This window comes from Ambystoma mexicanum, chromosome 9, assembly GCF_040938575.1.
Source record: "Ambystoma mexicanum isolate Mex_15411 chromosome 9, UKY_AmexF1_1, whole genome shotgun sequence".
NCBI lineage: Eukaryota > Metazoa > Chordata > Amphibia > Caudata > Ambystomatidae > Ambystoma > Ambystoma mexicanum.
The window spans coordinates 1,542,734,779-1,542,754,507 of record NC_090931.1 but is presented as its reverse complement, the minus strand read 5'-3'; the positions used below and the strand labels follow the sequence as shown (position 1 = coordinate 1,542,754,507).

The window sequence follows — 19,729 nt, the reverse complement described above, 5'->3', positions numbered from 1 at the left end:
TTAATAGAGACCTTTGTACATGGATGCTGATGTTGATTGCAGGCGCCGTGCCTGTTTATGCATGTGCATTGCGTGCATTCAGCCATGTGTTGTGGAGGGACAGGATGGAAGTGACGTTAGACACTGCCACTCATGTGTTATTGCTTCCTGTCTAGGCGAATATTGTACTGTACCCTGATGCTTGTGTTCCATGTCTCCCTCTACGCAGCGTCAAGTGAAGAAGAGGGCGGAGACGGCGCTGTGGAGCCAAGCGGCAGGGATGCCTCCACTGGGCGGCGACACAAGGCCCAGCCACCCTCCCAGGACTTGCCATCATCTGGGAGCGAGGGGGCTGGTGCCGCGTCTGCCACTACGGCTGTGGCGAAAGGGCGTCCGGGTGAGCCCCCACAGTGGCTTGCAATGGCGGAAGACGGTACGGAGACATCCAGGTTGGTGGTCTCCACAGAGGAGGAGGAGCCCGCTACTGAGCCGCACATGGGGGCCTGGTGGGGGTAGTACCACTGGTGCAAGTGGTGCAGTCCAGGGCCGGGAGGCAGCACAGATCACCGCAGAGGGGCCTGTGCATGTCTCTGTCCTTGACCCTGTGACTGCACCACCATGCACCAGCAGGGATGCCCCGTCCCATGCCCGTACGTATTAGGGGAGAGTGCAATGTCATCTGCCTCTCCACTACCTGCGGACGAGGGGTCCAATGAACGTATGGCCTCCGTCCTGATTGGTGTCGTGTTGCACACGCGTGACATTCGTGATGACGTGCTTTCTTCCTGGGCAGAGAACGCACGCCATCACGAACAGCAGCGTCGCGACGTGGCACTGTTGGGAAGGGCCCTGGTTGATGGGTTCCTACATGTGACGCGCACTCTGGCGGACCTCTCCTCCTCTCTGGAGACTATGCGCCAGTCGTTCTCCCTGCCGTCTTCCGGGCCAGATTCCACCAGGGCCCCCTGTGGACCTGGCCTGACCAAGACAGCCAGGTTGGTGGAGATCCCATCCCTGCCACAGTCGGGAGTCAGCGGTCCAGCAGGGGTGGACATCACAACTGGAGACCAGCTCATGAAGGATGTGCAGGCACCATCGGACAGGGCACATGGACAGCAGCAGCAGGAGCAGGCTCTAGGTGGGAGCGATGATGGCTCAGGGCCATCAACATCGGAGGGGCAGGCATCGGCCAGAGGGCAGGAGAACCCTGGAATGGATGTGTGTTCCGTGTGGCTGCAGTTGGGCCAGCGTATAGGTGCGGAGCGGCGGCGGGCGGAAGAGGCACGGCTCACCATGGTCAGGGCGGAGTTCTCCATGCGTCGGGCGTTGAGGCGGGCAGAGTGCGTCGAGGCGACTCACAGGGAGTTGGAACAGGCGTTGAGTGACTCCCTGCGAGACCTCGGGGCCAGGACAGAGGCCCGCCTCCAGCAAATAGACATGGAGTTCGATGATGCCCTGGCCGAAAACATCACTGAGTGAGCCGCAGGACTTGCCCGTCGCTATTGTAAATAGTTTATAGTGTTAGGTTTCCTTTTTTTTTCTTTATTTTGGGGCTTTTGGACTATGCCCCACACTTTTGTAAATAGTTTGTTTGTTAGGTAGGTTATTAGATAGGTTTCATTTGTTTTGTTGGGCTCATGGACCCTTGGAAATTTGATTGTACATAGTTGGACGTTGGATTGATTTTGATTTTGTACATGGATCAATGGATTTTTCTTTTGGACAATGGATTACTTTGAACTTTTTCTTTTGATTTCACCATAAATCAATGGATTTATTTTTATGTTTCCTTTGGATTTGCATTGGTGGGGGGAGAGTTTGAACTATTTTTCTTTTGGATTTCTTTGTATTGGTTATACTTTTCATTTACTCTTCTTTTGCACATGCTTTTCATTTCATGTTTGCTATTTTTTTATGCTTTCATTTGATTGATTTATTCTTGTACATAATACATTTTCATATTTTAGTTCCATGTGTGGGATTTGCTCATTGGGTTAATGCATGTGAAAATGTGGGGAGGGAGGGAGGGAGAGAGAGAGAGAGATAGAGAGAGAGAGAGAGAGAGAGAGAGAGAGAGAGAGAGAGAGAAAGAGAGAGAGAGAGAACACCTTTGGTGTGTGGGTTTGATTGGGAAATCATTGCATCTCAGTAATGGGGTGACGTGCTGTGGTATTTTGGTGCATCTTAATTTCATGTAGGGGGGGACATGAGTGGGGACTGCTGGCAGGTGCCCCCGACTGCTGGGGGCATGAGTGGGGGCCTGCTGGCAGGTGCCCCTCATTGCTGGGGGAAATGAGTGGGGGTCTTCTGGCAGGTGCCTCTCCCCTCACTGCTGGGGGGTGGGGGTGCTGGGGGACATGGGTGGGGGCCTGCTGGCAGGTGACCCTCACTGCTGGGGGGTGCTGGGGGACATGAGTGGGGGCCTGCTGGCAGGTGACCCTCACTGCTGGGGGGTGGAGGTGCTGGGGGACATGAGTGGGACATGAGTGGGGGCCTGCTGGCAGGTGCCCCTCACTGCTGGGGGTGCTGGGGGACATGAGTTGGTGGTCACTAGTGCAACGTGACACGTGGCCTGGCTGGGGGGCATGGCCATGGTGGACGGCTGCCTGCGGGACATGTCCAGGGGTGCAGGGTAGTCCCCTGTGGTGTGGGCTGCCTGCAGGGGCCGTGGAAGGGGTAGAGGGGACACCTGGGAGGACTCACACTGCCAATTCACGTGTAGGACTCCCCGCACACCACACTGGACACACGTAACCCGCTCTGACAGCAAATTTGCGTGTGAAAGTTCCCACGCACCCCAGTAATACACGTACCCCGCTCGCACAGGGCCAATCGCGTGGGAAAGTTCCCACGCACCCCAGTAACACATGTACCCAGCTCGCACAGGGCCAATCGCGTGGGAAAGTTCCCGCGCACCCCAGTAACACACGTACCCCGCTCGCACAGGGCCAATTGCATGGGAAACTCCCCGCGCCGGGGTGTACATGTATTCGGAGGGGTGCGCGGGGAATTTTACTGGTGTTTTCGTGGTTCGGGGCCTGTGCACCATGTATGGGATTTGTGCGCTGTGCATGGCACACTGGGAGGGGTTGGGGGCGTAACTGGCGCTGCTGCAGGGTCGCTGCATGCCACTCTGCACCACGGCTGGTTTTGGAGGCTAAAATCCATGAATACTCTGTGCGCGGAAATGGATATTAGCACTCGCGGCTGGAGCAGAAAGTCGCACGCGCACCCTGTGCGCCAGCCGCGTGCGCCACTTGTGCGCTGAATTCTATAAATTACCCTGTTAATATCTTCACACTTTCACTTATTCATTCACTTATATATTTCATTGTGAACAAAACTAAATCTCTCGTTCTTCTGAGATACAACATTTAATGAGCCAAATGATCGAACTTTTGAGAGAGCAACATATAGTTGCCCATGACTGAATACAGGTTCCGCAAGGCATGGGCAGATTCTGTCAACATTCTGTGACTTATTAATGGTCATTAAAATGGCTAAACGTGAGTCCTCTCTCACGATTCAGCCATCATGAAGTCTGATATGTGTGTAGTCTTGGCATGTTTACACGTTGTTCTTGCTGCTTGAAACCCTGTATCAGCTGACACTTGTACGTACGGCTGAAACTGACACATTGGACCTCATTCCGGGTCCGGCGGTAACCCTGCTGGTGCTACCGGCGGGTTGCCGACGGATCCGTACCATTTTACAGGCGCCTAACTTCCCGGTGCCACCATCTCATTACAAGTCTGGCAGCCGGGAAGTCAGGCGCTGGTAATTTTGTTAATCCCCATTCCTATGGAGTCCCATAGGACTCTATGGGAGTGGGGACACGGAAGCACCGACACCATTGTTATGTGACCGCTGCACTTTACAGGGTCAGACCTGTAGGGCACAGCTTCTCCGGCAGGCAAACACGGAAATAAGGGTGCTGGTGAACTTTCCGGCACCCTTAATTCCGGACCGTCAATCTTGTCATGAAGCCCATTGTATGTCAGCTGAAACTTGTACGGATGACAATTTTACGAAACTTGTACAAAACGTACAGAAACTTATGGAAACGTTGTATCAGCTTAGTGCAAAAACATACCTAAGCGGAAACATACCTAAGCGTTTTTTTTATTTATTTATTTAGCATTTCTTTCCACATGGGAATGTGGAAAATCAACTAGGTTTCATGGAGCATGCATCCTCAAAAAAAGAGCATGTTTCAGGTGCAATCAAAAGAGTAATTGTTCCAGATGCTGAGGATAAGGAACACTCACTCATGTGGTCCTGGTTTGTGATAAGATGATAATGTTAACTGAGACCAATTGTAGATATTAATATATGGAATCCAGTTTTGTTATGGTTATGTGTATGAAGAACCCCATGATAAAACCTAACAATTTTTTTTTGAATAATGAATTCCAAAAATCTGAACTAGATTTGAAGGTTGAATACAGTGCAATCTGTACCAGATGGCTTGGGCTAATCACACCTGTATGTGGATCTGTCTCTTCAGAATCTGGAAAAAGAAGCTAATATCTTGTTTCTGTCGACTTCAGGATGTCCCTCGTAAGGGAAATGAACTGAATAAATCTGCCCTGTAAACCTGGGCATTACATCTAACCCTTATTTCCCCTGGTATAATAATCCAGGACCAAGCTCTATAATATTCCAAATGCGAACAGCCGCTTTACCACTGGTTACCACATAAATGGTGCAAATCAGATATCCCAAATGATAAATGTGCATGCGATAATGTACCCAAAGCTAAACCTTTACAAATGAGGTATGATTGGATCAAAACCAGACTATCTTTTACCAGTCTGAAAAGTGTTAGAACGTTTCCCCTATGTGTAAAGTCTTCTACATATGTACTTGCATACATTAGAAGATTTATTTCCCAATCCATCTTGGCGACAAGAGTTACTACATTTTCGTCTTTGATAAAAAAAACAAGATGACTCGTATTTGGCAAAAGTTAGATCCCTCGGCTGGCGTCTGCAATTTATGTGAAGAAGATCTAATACAAGATCTGAAACACATTCTGATAGTCTGTTCCGCCACCTCAACAGTGAGGCAGAAATATTTTGTAAACTCTGTTTATGATATATTTCACTTATTACCACGCAAGATTTTTGGCTACAGTTGTCTGCAGGCAAATAGATTGCATTGTCAATTGCTTTGTTAACAATTTTAAACAAATTGAACTTTATCCAAATTAATTCATGATTATTGTTTTCGAAACAATAATCCTATGTTCTTTTCCTTTCTTCATTGATTTTAAGTTTTAGGATTGTACGGTTCTTAATGGAAATGATATTTACTTTCTAATCAATTTCATATGATTTTACTTTGTGACAAACTTTATTTGCCCTTTTTTAACATAACTTAATAAATGTATTCTAGATTCTAATTTACTATTATTGATTAACCATAGTCCATTTTCTTTCTGTATAATTGTCTATTATCTATTCTTGCAGATTCTTTTGTAATTCTTAGGGATGAAATGTGTAAAAAGTACTTTTCTTTCTCTTGTTTATGACTAAATGCACAATAAAAAAAATAATAAAGAAACAATAGAAGCTTGACGAGAATAATTTTCTGTACCCATGTCTGGTGCGTGAGGCTTCTTACCTGCTAAAATAACGCCCCACCCTTAGATTCTTCCTTTGAGAAATAAGCATGCTGCGTTTGCGCTATATGTTCTTATATGGGACAGGCTGTGACTGTTAGAGGGGGCATGTTATCAGGTAGTCGGTGATCAAACTGAACATGACTTGTTCAACTTCTGTATTTGTGTGATGTGTGGTATTGAATGGTTGGAAGTTATTCTTGCATTTTGTCCTGTTTATTTTTATGAAGATAAGCAACATGACTGATATGGTGAGAACTTCTAGTCCCTAATATTTGTAAAATCTCAGAGATAATTGAAGAAGTGACTGAATACATTTGGCACTGTTCTCAATACAGTCGACTAGAGCTGAACTTTATTTGAGCGCAACTCTGCTCACTGGATTGATATTTTGAAAGCGTTGGAAACAAGTAGTGTCCCTGATCGGGTAGGAATGTTGGAATGCGATCCTGCACACTGTGACACTGTGAAGGGATGTCTGTGCTGCACAAGGTAAGTGTAAGATGTGACCTTGTCTGGAGTCCAATGGCCAGAGCCAGGGAAGTGTTTAAGAGAAAGGAGTAAGATCTGACATGGAATAGAGAATCCATAGTCCAAGCAGAGCAGGATTCAGAGGAAGGAATCGCTTTATATTGAATTCTTTTCAAGCTATGGGTGGTAGATTGCCATCAATTATCCAGCAGAGAGACATTTTTAAAAAGAAAGGTTTAGGAAGAAACGTCTCCCATTTGGGGGTGCCCTTGTCCATTCTTTATCGACGTGCGCATCATTTGATGAAGTTACCAGATGTTCTACACTTTGGTAAACCTCAACAGTACTTTGACAATGTTGCCTTTTCATTCAACATCCAGTGTTAATAAAAATCCAAACTAAGAATCGTTCATTTCATGAAGAAATACATTTGTCTAATTGCAATATTGTACATGTAAATCAGTGTTGTAGTCCCCCAACAAGTACCTTTTGCCCATTCCTCTCCCCTGATTGGTGAATGCTCTGAAGGGTTTATTTTGCTGTATGTATCGAGGAGTGGACGGTGTAGACCAGAATTATCAGGTATGCACTAGTTTTATTGATTTTGTATTAGGCTGTCTGATGACCTAAAATAATATATGGAACTTCTTCTTTTCTCTCCAGAGAATGAGCAGCCATCAGAGGATCCATGCTGGGGGGAAGTCATATGAGTGCATGGAATGTGATAAGCACTTTCATTGGGCGTCACAGCTGAGCGTGCATCAGAGATCGCACACAGGGGAAAGACCATTCAAGTGCACTGAGTGTGAGAAAAGCTTCACCTCTGTCTCAAATCTGCATCGGCATCAGAAGAGCCATACTGGAGAGCGACTCTACCAGTGTACAGAGTGTGAGAAAAGATTCACTTATCTCTCACAAATGCACCAGCATCAGAAGATCCATACTGGGGAGCGACCCCATCAATGCATGGAGTGTTTGAAAAGCTTCACTACTAGCTCTCATCTTTACCAGCATCACAGGATTCACACTGGAGAGCGACCATACCAGTGCACGGAGTGTGGAAAAAGCTTCGCTCAGAGCTCAGTTCTCCACATCCATCAGAGGATCCATACTGGGGAGCGTTCATACCAGTGCACGGAGTGTGAAAAAAGCTTCACTAATAGCTCTCATCTTAACCAGCATCAGATGATCCATACTGGGGAGAAGCCCCATCAATGCAATGAGTGCAAGAAAAGCTTCAATAACCCCTCATCCCTGTTGAAACACGTAAGGACCCATTCTGGGGAGAAGCCCTATGGGTGCATGGAATGTGGCAAGCACTTTACTCAAGTATCTACCCTGAGGTCTCATGAGAGATCTCACACCAGAGAAAAACCATACCAGTGCACAGAGTGTGAGAAAAGATTTGCTCACAGGTCACATCTGACACGGCATCAGAGGATCCATGCAGGGGCAAAGCTCCATCTGTGCAGAGTGCAAGAAAATCTTCAGTCGCGCCTCAGCTCTGAACCGCCATCAAAGTTCCCATGCTGAGCAAATTTCCTCTAGGTGCCCTATAATCGGGCTCCGTAACTGAGGGCACACCATTGATGGCACGTGGGGCAAAGACCGTACATGGGTTCGGAATGTGAAAAACCTTAATTTCCAGCTCAAACCTTTACATTTGTGGGAGGATCAGACCGGCAGGAAAACTTGCGTGGGTGAGGGGGGGTACATAGGGCCTCATTATGAGTTTAGTAGTTTCTCTGCGGTAAATCCATGGAGATACCATCAAACGGATTTACTGTTACCGCCACTTAGTCTGGCGGAATTACCACCAGATTGCAAGTGGCGGTATGGTGGTTTTAGTCCCCATTTATGGAGTCTATAGGACTCAATGGGTATTTTAGTGGAATTACCACGGATGTTAATTCCACCGAATTAGCCTTTCTTTGGGGGTAAGGTGGTGGAATTACCTCCAGCATTTTTCTGGAGGTTTTTCTTCCACCTTACATCCACACCCATAGTTTGGCATTACGGTAATGCAGCAGTAATGCACTGTTCACTACTACTGCATTACCACCATTCTTGACCACACCTGTAAACTCATAATGAGGCCCATAGTGTGGTAACCACTTCAACCTAAGACAACATCAGAGATCACAAACAGATGTTTGCACCAAGCTGGCTGTTACAGTGCTTACAGCAAAGACGATGAGAGGAAACACAACGTTGTAAAGTCTTATACTAGACCTCAGGATGCATCACTGAAGCACAGACCTGCTGCGGAGTCTAGATTTGCTTCCAGGCAAGGCTTTATTTTACATATTTACATTATGTACATTACTCCAGTTTCTCTTGTATATATGTACAGTCACTTATAGACACTGACAGTAACATGGATGGGTATAAACATAACTAACAAAGGAGTGGACCCACCGGCCATCCAACCATCCCCAGCTCAGGTTCCCGACTGACACACTCAGAACATTCACACACAGATCCACCCAACATTCTCTTGAGCTGCATTCATGCACCAACATTCTTACAGCAAGCACCCAGGCCAGTGGCAAGACAGGACTACACTACAACACACAAGTGCAGTTAAAGATGCAAAGAACCATTAAAGAAACAGCTGCTGATGAGGAGGATGCATGGTATCGAAAATGGAAACCGAATCCGAAATGCATCGCTGTGAGTGCGTAATATTGCCATTACATAGGAATGAGTAGGTTCTATCTGATGATATCAGTGGGATAAACCTTGTCAGTGAGACAAAGCGCCTCATTACTCATTTGGTGGTGCTGAAAAGAATGGGTGGTAATTCTGTTATTGACACTTATTGTGGTGGTGATAGAATTTCCAATGTTTTTTCATCTCTGTTGACCTACAGGTTTGACCGTGGCATGGATGATATTCCTACAGCATATGCCGAAAGTAAACCCACTACTTTAAGGCCACTTACCACTCAACAATAATTCCAGTGAAATCCCCACAGCATCCAATGAAATCAAAGAAGGGGGATTAATACTGTGCTGCCACTAATTGTAATCCTGTGCTAAACCCAGAGGGTCAAGTGGCGGTAACTGTAAGCCAGTTTGTTGGTAATTCAGCAGATTTACCACAGATTTGGCACCAAACCTGTAATGAGGCCCAGTGTTTTCTCCTGAGCTCTACATAGCCTTCCCAACATAGTCTACGACTGGTGTTATGCACTCATCTAACTACATTCCTAGGATATTTGGGCAGAGGCTTGATGGTGGTCAGGGTTTAAGTTTGAAACATGTCCTCCCCCGACCTCGGTATTGACACTGGACACCAAGTAAAGACAGAGCTGGAGAACTAAGTCTTATGCTTTTAGAGTAAGGATTGTAATTACTGTAGGTGCAGTAGTTCTAATTCAGTTCTTCCGAAGTACCTTTAGGGTTCAGCCCCCAATAGCAGTATTTATTTATATTGACCTCTTGTGAAGGGGGCTATTGACTCTATTTCTCCTTCATATGCCAATACGCCTTTTTGAGTCAAGCCCCCCGTTAACAAAAAAGAAGGCCCTCCTCGCCCTCCTTTCTACCTTAGCTTTTGGACAACCAATTGGTTGTTGGGCCTCACTAACCTTTACCTAATCAATGGAAAATGTTAATAGTGTCAGTTTTACTGACAACCTATTCAAGAAATTACTAGAAACACCCTCACTGCTGGGTAATAAAACACCAGCTTCTATACCTGTCCAAAATCCATCTAGCAATGATCTAGATATTTTATTTGCAAAGAAAAAGAAACTCATCAGAACCAAGTCCCACGGACATCTCATGCTTGAATATTTAAAAGCAGGAGTAATCCCGGAAGGACTACAGGTTAAGAACATCCCGTGAGTTTTCCTAGACAATCCTAGCTTTATGACTAAGTTCAGCGGAGTGGGCAACAAATGTTCACGTGACTGGGTCATCTTAGTCATAGCCACCGCAGAAGAAGAAACCAAGAGTCAAAAAGAAGAACTTTGAGACCTTGAAGAAAAGATTAAGTCTGAAAATATAATCCCTGACATTAAGACCCATCTGGAAAAAATTGAGGAAGAGATCATAAAATTTGAAAAATTCACCATTGACAAAAAACTTTGGAAACTACAAAACGATGTGAAGAATTACAAAGGAGAAAAAACCTACCCATACCTCGTACCAGGCTTCTATAACCAGGCAAATCAGAACATTCAACAAAATAAACGCAATCCACGTCGACCCCAGAGACAATTTGTTACCTTCTCTAGCAGCTTCAAAAGTAGCGGTTCAAACAGCGATTCCAGCTCTACCAACTCAGGACCCTCAGCCTCGAACCAACAACACCCTTTTCAAGGACGAGGTCAAAGAGGCCGCCCGAGACAATTCCAACAACATCATATGCGAACAAGACAATGGATGCCACCAGAGAACCAGTCATGGTGATACCAATCTTCAACCTCAGCAAACACATTCTAAGCCATGAAGAAACAAGTGTTTTAAGTAAAGGCTTGAGTTTTATTCCAACCACTCCTGCGAACAGATTTCAAACAGAAGTTGAACTGCGAAAGTTTTTTAGAACCATCAGAATTCTTCTTCAAACCAGAAAAAGACCCTCCCGAATCGACAGGTCTAAAACCACCATCGACCTTTACATCACTCTCCCATATGGTAAGCCCAGAAATCCTGGCATTCAAAAATCGAATCCTTTCTGAAACCAACAAACTTTTTGATAAAAACATCAGATATCCGGATAACCTCAAGAAGAATGAACGCCTGGCTTTGAAGAACCTCGAATGTAATCACGATTTCTTGAACAAACCAGCCGACAAAGGTGGTGGTATCGTTTTATGGGCAAAGATTCTATACAATACTGAAGTTCAGAAACACCTGGCCAATACCAAATTCTATCGACAAATACCCATCGATCCAACTACGAGACTCATCAACGAAATACAAAGCCTTATGTGTCACGCACTACAAGATGGTTGGATCGACGACGCTGAAAAACTCTTCCTTATGAACCATCACCCCATCCTTCCAGCATTCCATCTACTACCCAAGATCCACAAAAACGAAACGAATCCACCTGGTCGACCGATTATAGCCGGCATAGGATCTGTTCTAGAACCCCTATTCATCTACATAGACTTCTTTCTATGCCCATTTATCAGCGAAATGAAACCCTACATTCAAGACACAACATCAACCATCAAAAAACTAGACAGCCTTCTGGTCAATGAAGAAGATCTCTTGGTCACCCTAGACGTTGAATCACTTTACACAAGTATTCCTCAGCGCGAATGCATAGACGTCCTCGCCACCTACCTAGACAAGAGAACCAACATGGAACCTCCCACGGCCTTCCTACTAGAACGCATTCGGATCGCACTCACGGAAAATTATTTCATTTTCGAAAACATCATTTTATCAACAATGCCACGGCACATCTATGGGAGCAACTTTCGCACCGGACATAGTGAACCTATTCATGGACCATTTCGAAGCAAACTCTGTTTACGTTACCGACAACCCCTACAAAGAACAGATAGGCTTCTGGATCCGATACATAGATGATTCCTGATAACATGGAAAGATAACGACACTGAACTACAAGATTGTCTTTCACCTGGCTCAACAACAAAGATGCCTGCATTAAGTTCACCATCCAATCAGACAAAAAGTCCATTCCTTTTCTAGATCTGACCATCTACAAAACCACCACCAATACCTTGGCTACCACCCTTTACCGCAAACCAACTGAAAAAAATACCCCTTTGGACTATCACAGTTTTCATCCAGCAGCTCTTAACGAAAACCTACCCTTTGGCCAATTTTTACGCCTTAGACGCAACTGCACCACCTGAGAAGATTTTGACAAAACTAGCAAAGGCCTCTCAGTTAGACTAAAAGAAAGAGGCTACCTCAGTCTTATCATTCGTCAAGCACAAAAGCGAGCAAAAAACAAAACAGAGAATCATGCCGCACCCCTACCGTACAAGAACCCTGTGAGAACAAACTCACTTGCGTGACTACCTTCTCACCTTTGAGCAACCAAATAAGAAAGACCATCCTCAAACATTGGAAAATCCTCCACACCGAATCTTTTGAACCCACCAAACCCCTGTTTGCTTTCAAGAAAAGTGACCACCTGAGAACACCCTGTGGAATCTACCTCCTGTCCAAGGCCACTACAAATGTGGATCATGCTCAGTGTGCTGACTAACCAAAAACCTGAAATCTATCGATCTTAACGGGAAGACCTGGAATTTCGAATCTTTCACCAACTGCAAGAGCAAATGGACTGTGTACGCGATCCAATGCCCTTGTAAACTCCTGTACATCGGCAAATGCAAAAGAGAAATAAGACAGAGAATATGCAAACATCCCTCATGTATCAAGAACAACATCCCGACAAACCAATGGTGTCTCACTTTCAAGAAAAACACCACACCCACAATGACATATTCTGGTTTGTCCTACAAACAGCCAAGAACCCCTTTAGAGGCAGGAATAGAGACCTCTCACTTCGTAAATTAGAACAGCAGTGGATTTTCCGTTTGAACTCAGTCAAACAAGGCCTTAATGTAGCCATTGAATGGAATTTATTCTTTAAATAAATCCATCCAATTACACTATTTCTCTGCGCCAACACTATCCTTTCACGCTGCACCATGATTATGATTTGTTCATGTACCCACCTATATGTGCTGTTTTCGCTCCAATGCGCAATTCTTTCACCATCAGGTGTGTACATTAAGACACAACCTCTCCTAGGCAGCAAAACTGGCGTAGCCATCCTCAAACCAGCACCATGTGACGATCTCATACGGAGATTTGCCCTATCAACGCTGTGTGCTTTTTAAATCATCGTTTAATTAAATTATGCATCATGTATCATTTATTTTACCAACTGCACACAATGTTCTCATGTCCTAAACTCTTAACATGATCCCAAAATGTGTTATGTATTTTTTGCAAACAAGTTATTTTATTGACTGCTGAAATAGGATGACCTCTGGGTCCGCATGTCCTCTCTTAGCCCCCTTTGACCGCACCTGCCGTAGTGTCACACCACACCACGTCATGCGCACTCACAGCTTATGCTAGAACCCATTACTACCCATGCTCACTCCGAGACAACACGCGATCAGCCTGCGCAGCCGCGCATGTAGCTAGTGTCAACTAACACTACACGATCGCGCATGCGCTCACTAGCGCGGCTGCCAATAGATACGTTTCCTCCTATTGTACACGGTCATTGCAGCACAGAGACCACCCAGAGGAGGATCAAACAATTCACCAGGTAAGAAATCTAGCTAAATGATCTGCACAGCAACCTTCACGGCTTACAGATCTTAACTATTTCCGGATGTTTTTTCACCGGAACCATTCTACGCGCTTTTTTCTCGTTGCTTATGACAATGTTGCACGGAACTTTTTCACAGCATGCAACCACAATATGCTTAGGAATCCTTGCCACCACGTCAACTAGGCACTAATAGGAGACCTTATTACAACGCTTGTGACATGCGGTTACACATCTTTAAATAGATCATTGACCCCAACACATCACCAGCAGCCACCTTGTCACACACGTCTCGGATTCAAATAAACAGTATGTTCATGCAATGTCACGCCACAACGTCACCTAGGTACAATAATCAACTCACTAATCCAACAAGTCTATGCATTCGGAGATGCTGTCAGGTCCCCTGATACTGTTCACTCCCGTTGATTCACCCCTACATCAGGCACCCAGATAGCCTCCATCACCATGCCACAAGCCACCTTGGCCGGTCAATAATTCAACAGTCACTATCCCTGTCAAGTTAGACCACTAAGCTTATTCTTTCTCCACCTCATTTTCCAACAGCGATCATGGCTATTTTTCTTACCTGATCCAGACCTTACTCTCACGGCATTCCCTGCCAGTGGCAAGCTCCAGCACCTTTGCCGGTCCGCATACCTGAAATTAAAGGTATGTCCACTTTGACTATCTCTTAGTCCCTTATGATTTATCATACCACCACAGTAACTAACTGCCACCCTTTTTCTGTAGAAATCTCCCTACAGATGGCAGCACCATCTAAGGTGCCTTTTGACAACTTGTCTGTGCTCAACCGAAAATCTAAAATAGGTATGTCTCCATTATGTAGTCTCAATCCAGTACTCAGTCTGTATGGTCATTACCACCCTCTGATAAACCTCCCACTTTCTTATGTGTTACTTGTCTCTATAGGCGTTTACCAGCCCTAAAAATACATCCTGATGACAGTTCGGACCCTTCAATTGTGAACATCCTCCACCCAGTGAAGGCTGACTTTCCCCGAACTAGAAACACCTGCATATTATGTGTGTCGACTAATATCATACTACCAAATTCTACAGTAGCATTCGGAACAAATACAATACACGTATGCTACTAACCCTCACCCAATCAAACTGTGATGCCTACAACCGTTTTTTCTGTTTTTTTTATCTGCTTCTCCATTATAAGCCGAATAAGGCTCATATGCGACAGTTCTAAGTTGTTTTCTGGTGTTCTTTTCTTTAAAAATGTGTTTCTTACACATATGTGTCTAAATTCCATGAATAAATGTAATTCAAAAAAACCTGTTTTAATAGCTTTTGTGACCCTCACTAGCTAGTCCTTTAACACTAGCTTCCTGCATATCTAGACCTACCTACCTTATACGGGTGACCTGGGGTAGCTGTTGACTCTATTTCTCCTTCATATGCCAATATGCCTTTTTGAGTCAAGCCCCCCGTTAACAAAAAAGAAGGCCCTCCTCGCCCTCCTTTCTACCTTGGGCGCTATTGTGGTGCAGCTGCTTCGAGGTGCTGGGAAGGGAGCATTTCACATTGGATCACAGTACAAAGAGTACATTCCTGGAAGAGAAGAGATCACAGTGCAATTAGTACAGCGGGGGAAGGAGGAGGAAGTCGAGGAGACATAGATGGCTGGGGTCATCATCTGGGCTTTAGGTTTGCAGTGGAATGGAATCTGGTGTGGGGCAACTCTTTGGGGGATCTTCCAAAGTAAGAAATGGCCACCATAATGATGTTTGGAGGACTGAGAACGTCCTGAGAGGCAGATTTGAGGATCCAGGAAGGGACATGCCTAATTGTGCTGAGCACAAGGTAGGCAGGACCTCTGTTGTAGAGTTTTTTGTATGAAAAACAAAGAGACAGATGAGGGATTCTCTGCTCTGCCAAAATTGACTTCAGAGGTGTGAAGGCAGACATGCTAGGGTCCCAGGGTGGGGGAAGATGAGTCTGGTGGCCTTGCTTTGGAGATGTATATCTGCTGGATAGAATCCTTGCTGAGACCCCAGTAGATGGAGTTGCAGTTGTCTAGTCCGGAGAGATCTAGCTTGGTTTATGTTGGATTTCTCATGCCGAGTTAGGAAGTGGGAGGTGTTCCTCGTCATTTCAATTGGATTTGGTCTTTTGATCTGTCTGGTTGATTTAAGGGCTGAACAGGAGATACATACCAAACAACTTCCCCACATTTGTTGCAGAAAGGCAAAGCGTAGCCTCATGAGACAGGCCATTTGAAGGGAAGGGCGGAGTCCAGTGACCTTAGCAAATGGTTTCAGTTTTGGAAGGATTTAAGCAAAGATTGTTGCCAATGGTCCAGTCTTGTTCTTGAAAGATGAGGGTTGGAATCAGGTCTGAGTGTCTTGAGACAGTCTATAGGAGGACTTGAGAATCATCAGCCTCATTCTGAATAAGAGGGGTGAGGGTATTGATCAAGTGGGAGAATGCAGTGAACAACCAAGGTGCTGGTGGACTCGTCAGGAAAAGCACATGTTAACTGGGTGTTTAGGGAGATGTTTACATGGCAGGAATGTTCCCGAAGGTAGTTGATGATCCAGTTGAAAGCACAGCCTTCCAGGCCAACAGTGGTGCAGAGTCTTTTGAGGACAATGGCATAGAAAGGTCCATGAGGATGTGGGTGACAGAGATGTTCCTGTCTAAGCCTTCAAAGATGTTCTCCCTCATAAGTAGGAGTCTGGATTCTGTGCGGTAATAACAGATATGGGGTGAAACTTGCTGATAACAGTAGGTGTGCTGTAGGTTTTGTTTGTACAAGAAGAAGTGATGATGGTTGTATTTCTTTGCAGACCATCAATTAAACCACGGGCAAGGGAGGCTCTGGAAAGTTTAGCAATGGGATCACTTTCATCAGTGATGCTGAGCACGGTTGTCCACTGGCGATTTAAAGGACATCCCCAGTATACTCCCAGAGGTTGATTAAAAAAGGTGAAAATGTGATGTAATGTAATGTATTCCCTGCATGCACTATAACTATTACCACATAAGGTTTTCTTTCCCCCAATATTCTCTCACTGTTTTTCCATCTTTATCTCTGCCACTTGCAGAGCCATTCTGCTCCTTTGATCTATGCTTCCTTTTTTATGAGGATGAAATCAAAACTCTCCTCATGCTCTGGAAGGCATCTGGATGTGTAACTATATGGCCTGCATGATTGAGGTTGCCAAGTGGATGAACAGAAATAATCTTAATTCTAATCCCACCAAGACTGACCTGATTGCATTTAACCTCTGATCATCGTCCTGATGATTCATCATTCTGGCTCAAGATTAATGCCACGCGTCTGACACACGCCCCTCGGTGTGCAACCCAAGCGTCCACATGTATTCGGATCTGTTGTTTGAACCTCACATTATTGCTGAAGCCAAGTGCTGTTTTCACCTGCGCACAGTGCATCACTTGCTGAGGTTTCATTTTTTGGGAGCATTGGACCACACGTATGAATGCTATGAATTTATTTTCTGGAAACTATATCCAGAAAATGTATCAAAAGCTTTGAGCATTAGTAAAAGTGATTGCATTGGGTTATGAAATTCTGACGTTGTAATCAATAAATGATCCACATACCAGACAAGCCTCGTCTGTGTAAGACCGATCTGTTGGTGACGGGTGCAGTATGAAAACATTTTAACATAGCAAATGAGAACAATTTTCTATTAACTGAGCCAGATAGAAATTGTTTGAAGATTAAAACTAGGGCAAGGTGGTCTCCATCCATTAATCTTAACCCTAGAGAGACTCTCCAGCATTCGCAGAACCAAGGGTACTATATCGGGAGAAGTAAATATTTCTCATGTCCTTGGTTTCAGGACGGGTAATTAAAGGATCTTTGATTGTATAAGGCTTGCAGATTTTCTCACTGTACAGGTTCCTTTAGACCATTCAATGCCCATTTTCAGTCCTGAAACCGCCAATGTTGGCAGCAGATTAAATGTAAACTTCATATAGGTTCTTGTTATGCTACATGGGAAGTGCTGCATATATACTTTGTAATGGAGCGCCTTGCCTGATGAAAAATAGAATATTCATAATAAAGGGAGTAAAAACCCAATTACTCCGTGGTAATCCGCCAATAATTTCCTTTTTACCTTAAAATGGTTGTTCATCAATTCACATGGTCTGAATCTATTTCCTGCAAGATTACCCAAGGAACCGTAACAAATTTGTTGCACAACAGAAATGATTCTTCACCTGCAATTTCTCTGAACAGGGAATTGAGAGGCTGATTAAGAATGTTAGCATATTCACATAATGGTTTCCAAATAACAATGGATTCAAGGGCAATAAGGCCCAGATGGTGCTGGATAAGGCAGCTCGCTAAGCTAAGAGTAAATGAAAAACTCTTCTTCCATAAAATGACTTCCTGCGAGATAAGGAATTTCACAATATTATAAGGTATAAAATCCAAGTCGTATGGCATTGTTGGAACTTTTTTCATAGAATAATATTTAATAGCTGGAATGAATGAATACCTAGATAATCTTGAATAAACTTGTTTCAGTTGTGCAGACATGGGTTTAATCTTATCTCTTAAAGGATCTCTATATATTTCGAAAGAGATAGAATTTGATGTATTAAAACAAAGATATAATACATTCTGCACTCTCTCCAACCTAATTCCAGAAACTGTCCAATTCAGGGTCCTGAGAACTGTTTTTGGAAAAGATTAGTATTTTTACTATTAGATCGTTTAGCTTTGCATAGGCTAAAAAAGGCTACCAATTTACATTGAAGTCTTATCGAAGTTAAACTAAACCAAAGTAAATCGTCCTCGAAAGCTAGCCAAGGCAAAGTCAAATTCCTTCATTTTGCAGTTTAAGTTACCCCATAATTCCTCAATGTTTTCAATATAGAGGTTACAGATAATGGCAGCTAGTACGCAACCATGTCTGGTGGCATGTGAAAGTGTTTGTTCCTTATTTCATTTGAACCTGAATTTTAGTGTTAGAGTAGCATAATAAGCTTAAGTAGGCCCTCCGGGATGTCACAGTTATTAGGTTTAAGCCATAATCATTCTCTGTTCAGTTCATCAATGGCACTAAACAGGTCCAGTCTAGCCATATACATGGTTTTCCCAAATGTACTGTAACTTCTGAAAGTGAGTTAAAATAAAACCATTCAGGGAAATGCCCAGTCTTTTTCTAAACCCATCTTGGAGTTTTGTTACCGGTTAATTTCTGTACACACAATTCAAGCTCCTTCAAAATGAGAGCTATGAAGATTTAGCTAGAAGAATCCAAGATAGCTATGAGGCAGTAGGTAAGGGTGGTGGCTCTGTCCCTTTACTTTACTTTAATACATTTGTATAGCGCGACCATGAACCCGAAGGCGTGAGGGCACTACAGAACACAGATGACAAAAACAGGAAACATATTCATAATGTAGGGGTGAACGAGATTATTAAACCCCCTTCTTAAAGAGTGGAATCCCCATCATTCCACTTTGACCGCCCATAGAGGGGTTGCCCTGTGGGATTACAGCATGGCAGTTTTAAGGCCCGTTGGTTTGTTTAGAGTAGATTTTAGGAAGGTAAGCGTTTCTGTGTTTGGCGCACACCCTTCCATTTTCTCAGTAAATTAGATGAATTCCCACAGATTTGCCAACATATTCCTTATTATTTTAGTTACACTGTGTGTGGGAACCCCATAGTCCTGCCATTGCTGGTGGTGATTGGTCGAGTAACGCCATCCAAGTATGATGAAGGGATGGATGTTAGGTATAGCCCCCCCCCCCCAACTAATATTAAGGTAATAGTGTTACATTTGATAGGCTATGACAAGGACTAATAGAGAACCAGGGTTTAGATTCGATTAGTTTGCCTCTAGGAATTGTGTCCGTTTTCCTTCGATTGACCCTACAGAGATGAGGATTTCTCCTTTTTTTGATTATTACATTAATAGCAATGTGGCAGAAGTCAACAGGGGGTAACCACAGTCTAAATATTCCAGTACTCCACTTCAATAACTTTTGGGGGATTATGTATTTACAGTTTTGATAACATCGGTTTCAGAGATTAACATTTTTTGTGATGTATATTTTTGTATTTTAATTACTACTGGGTGCATCCCTTGCAGTGGATAGAACAGAGCCCCTGAACCCTTGAATAATGGTCCACATTTTTTAACCTGCGTGTCCGAAATGCGCATACGTGGATTGTGCAATAAAAAAGGTTCTTCACAGAACATTGGCTTTCAATCATTTGGAAACAGGGCTGTGTGTCATAGGAATAGGCTTATCTATATATCAACGGCGTGAGAACATTACACTCAATTGTCTACCCCCGAGGAATGTCTGGCATTAAGCAGAAGGGGCAGAAACATGTTGGATGATTGTATAGAATGCA

General features: G+C 44.2%; 1 protein-coding gene across 1 annotated transcript in view; it reads left to right on the top strand.

Moving 5' to 3' along the window:
• LOC138489477 (zinc finger protein 383-like) overlaps positions 1-7,606 on the top strand; it is a 38,739-nt gene extending 31,133 nt beyond the window's left edge. The window contains exon 2 of the mRNA XM_069617212.1: positions 6,737-7,606. Coding sequence (XP_069473313.1) covers positions 6,737-7,606 — 870 coding nt within the window. The remainder of the gene's footprint in view (positions 1-6,736) is intronic.
• Positions 7,607-19,729: the final 12,123 nt, after the last annotated feature.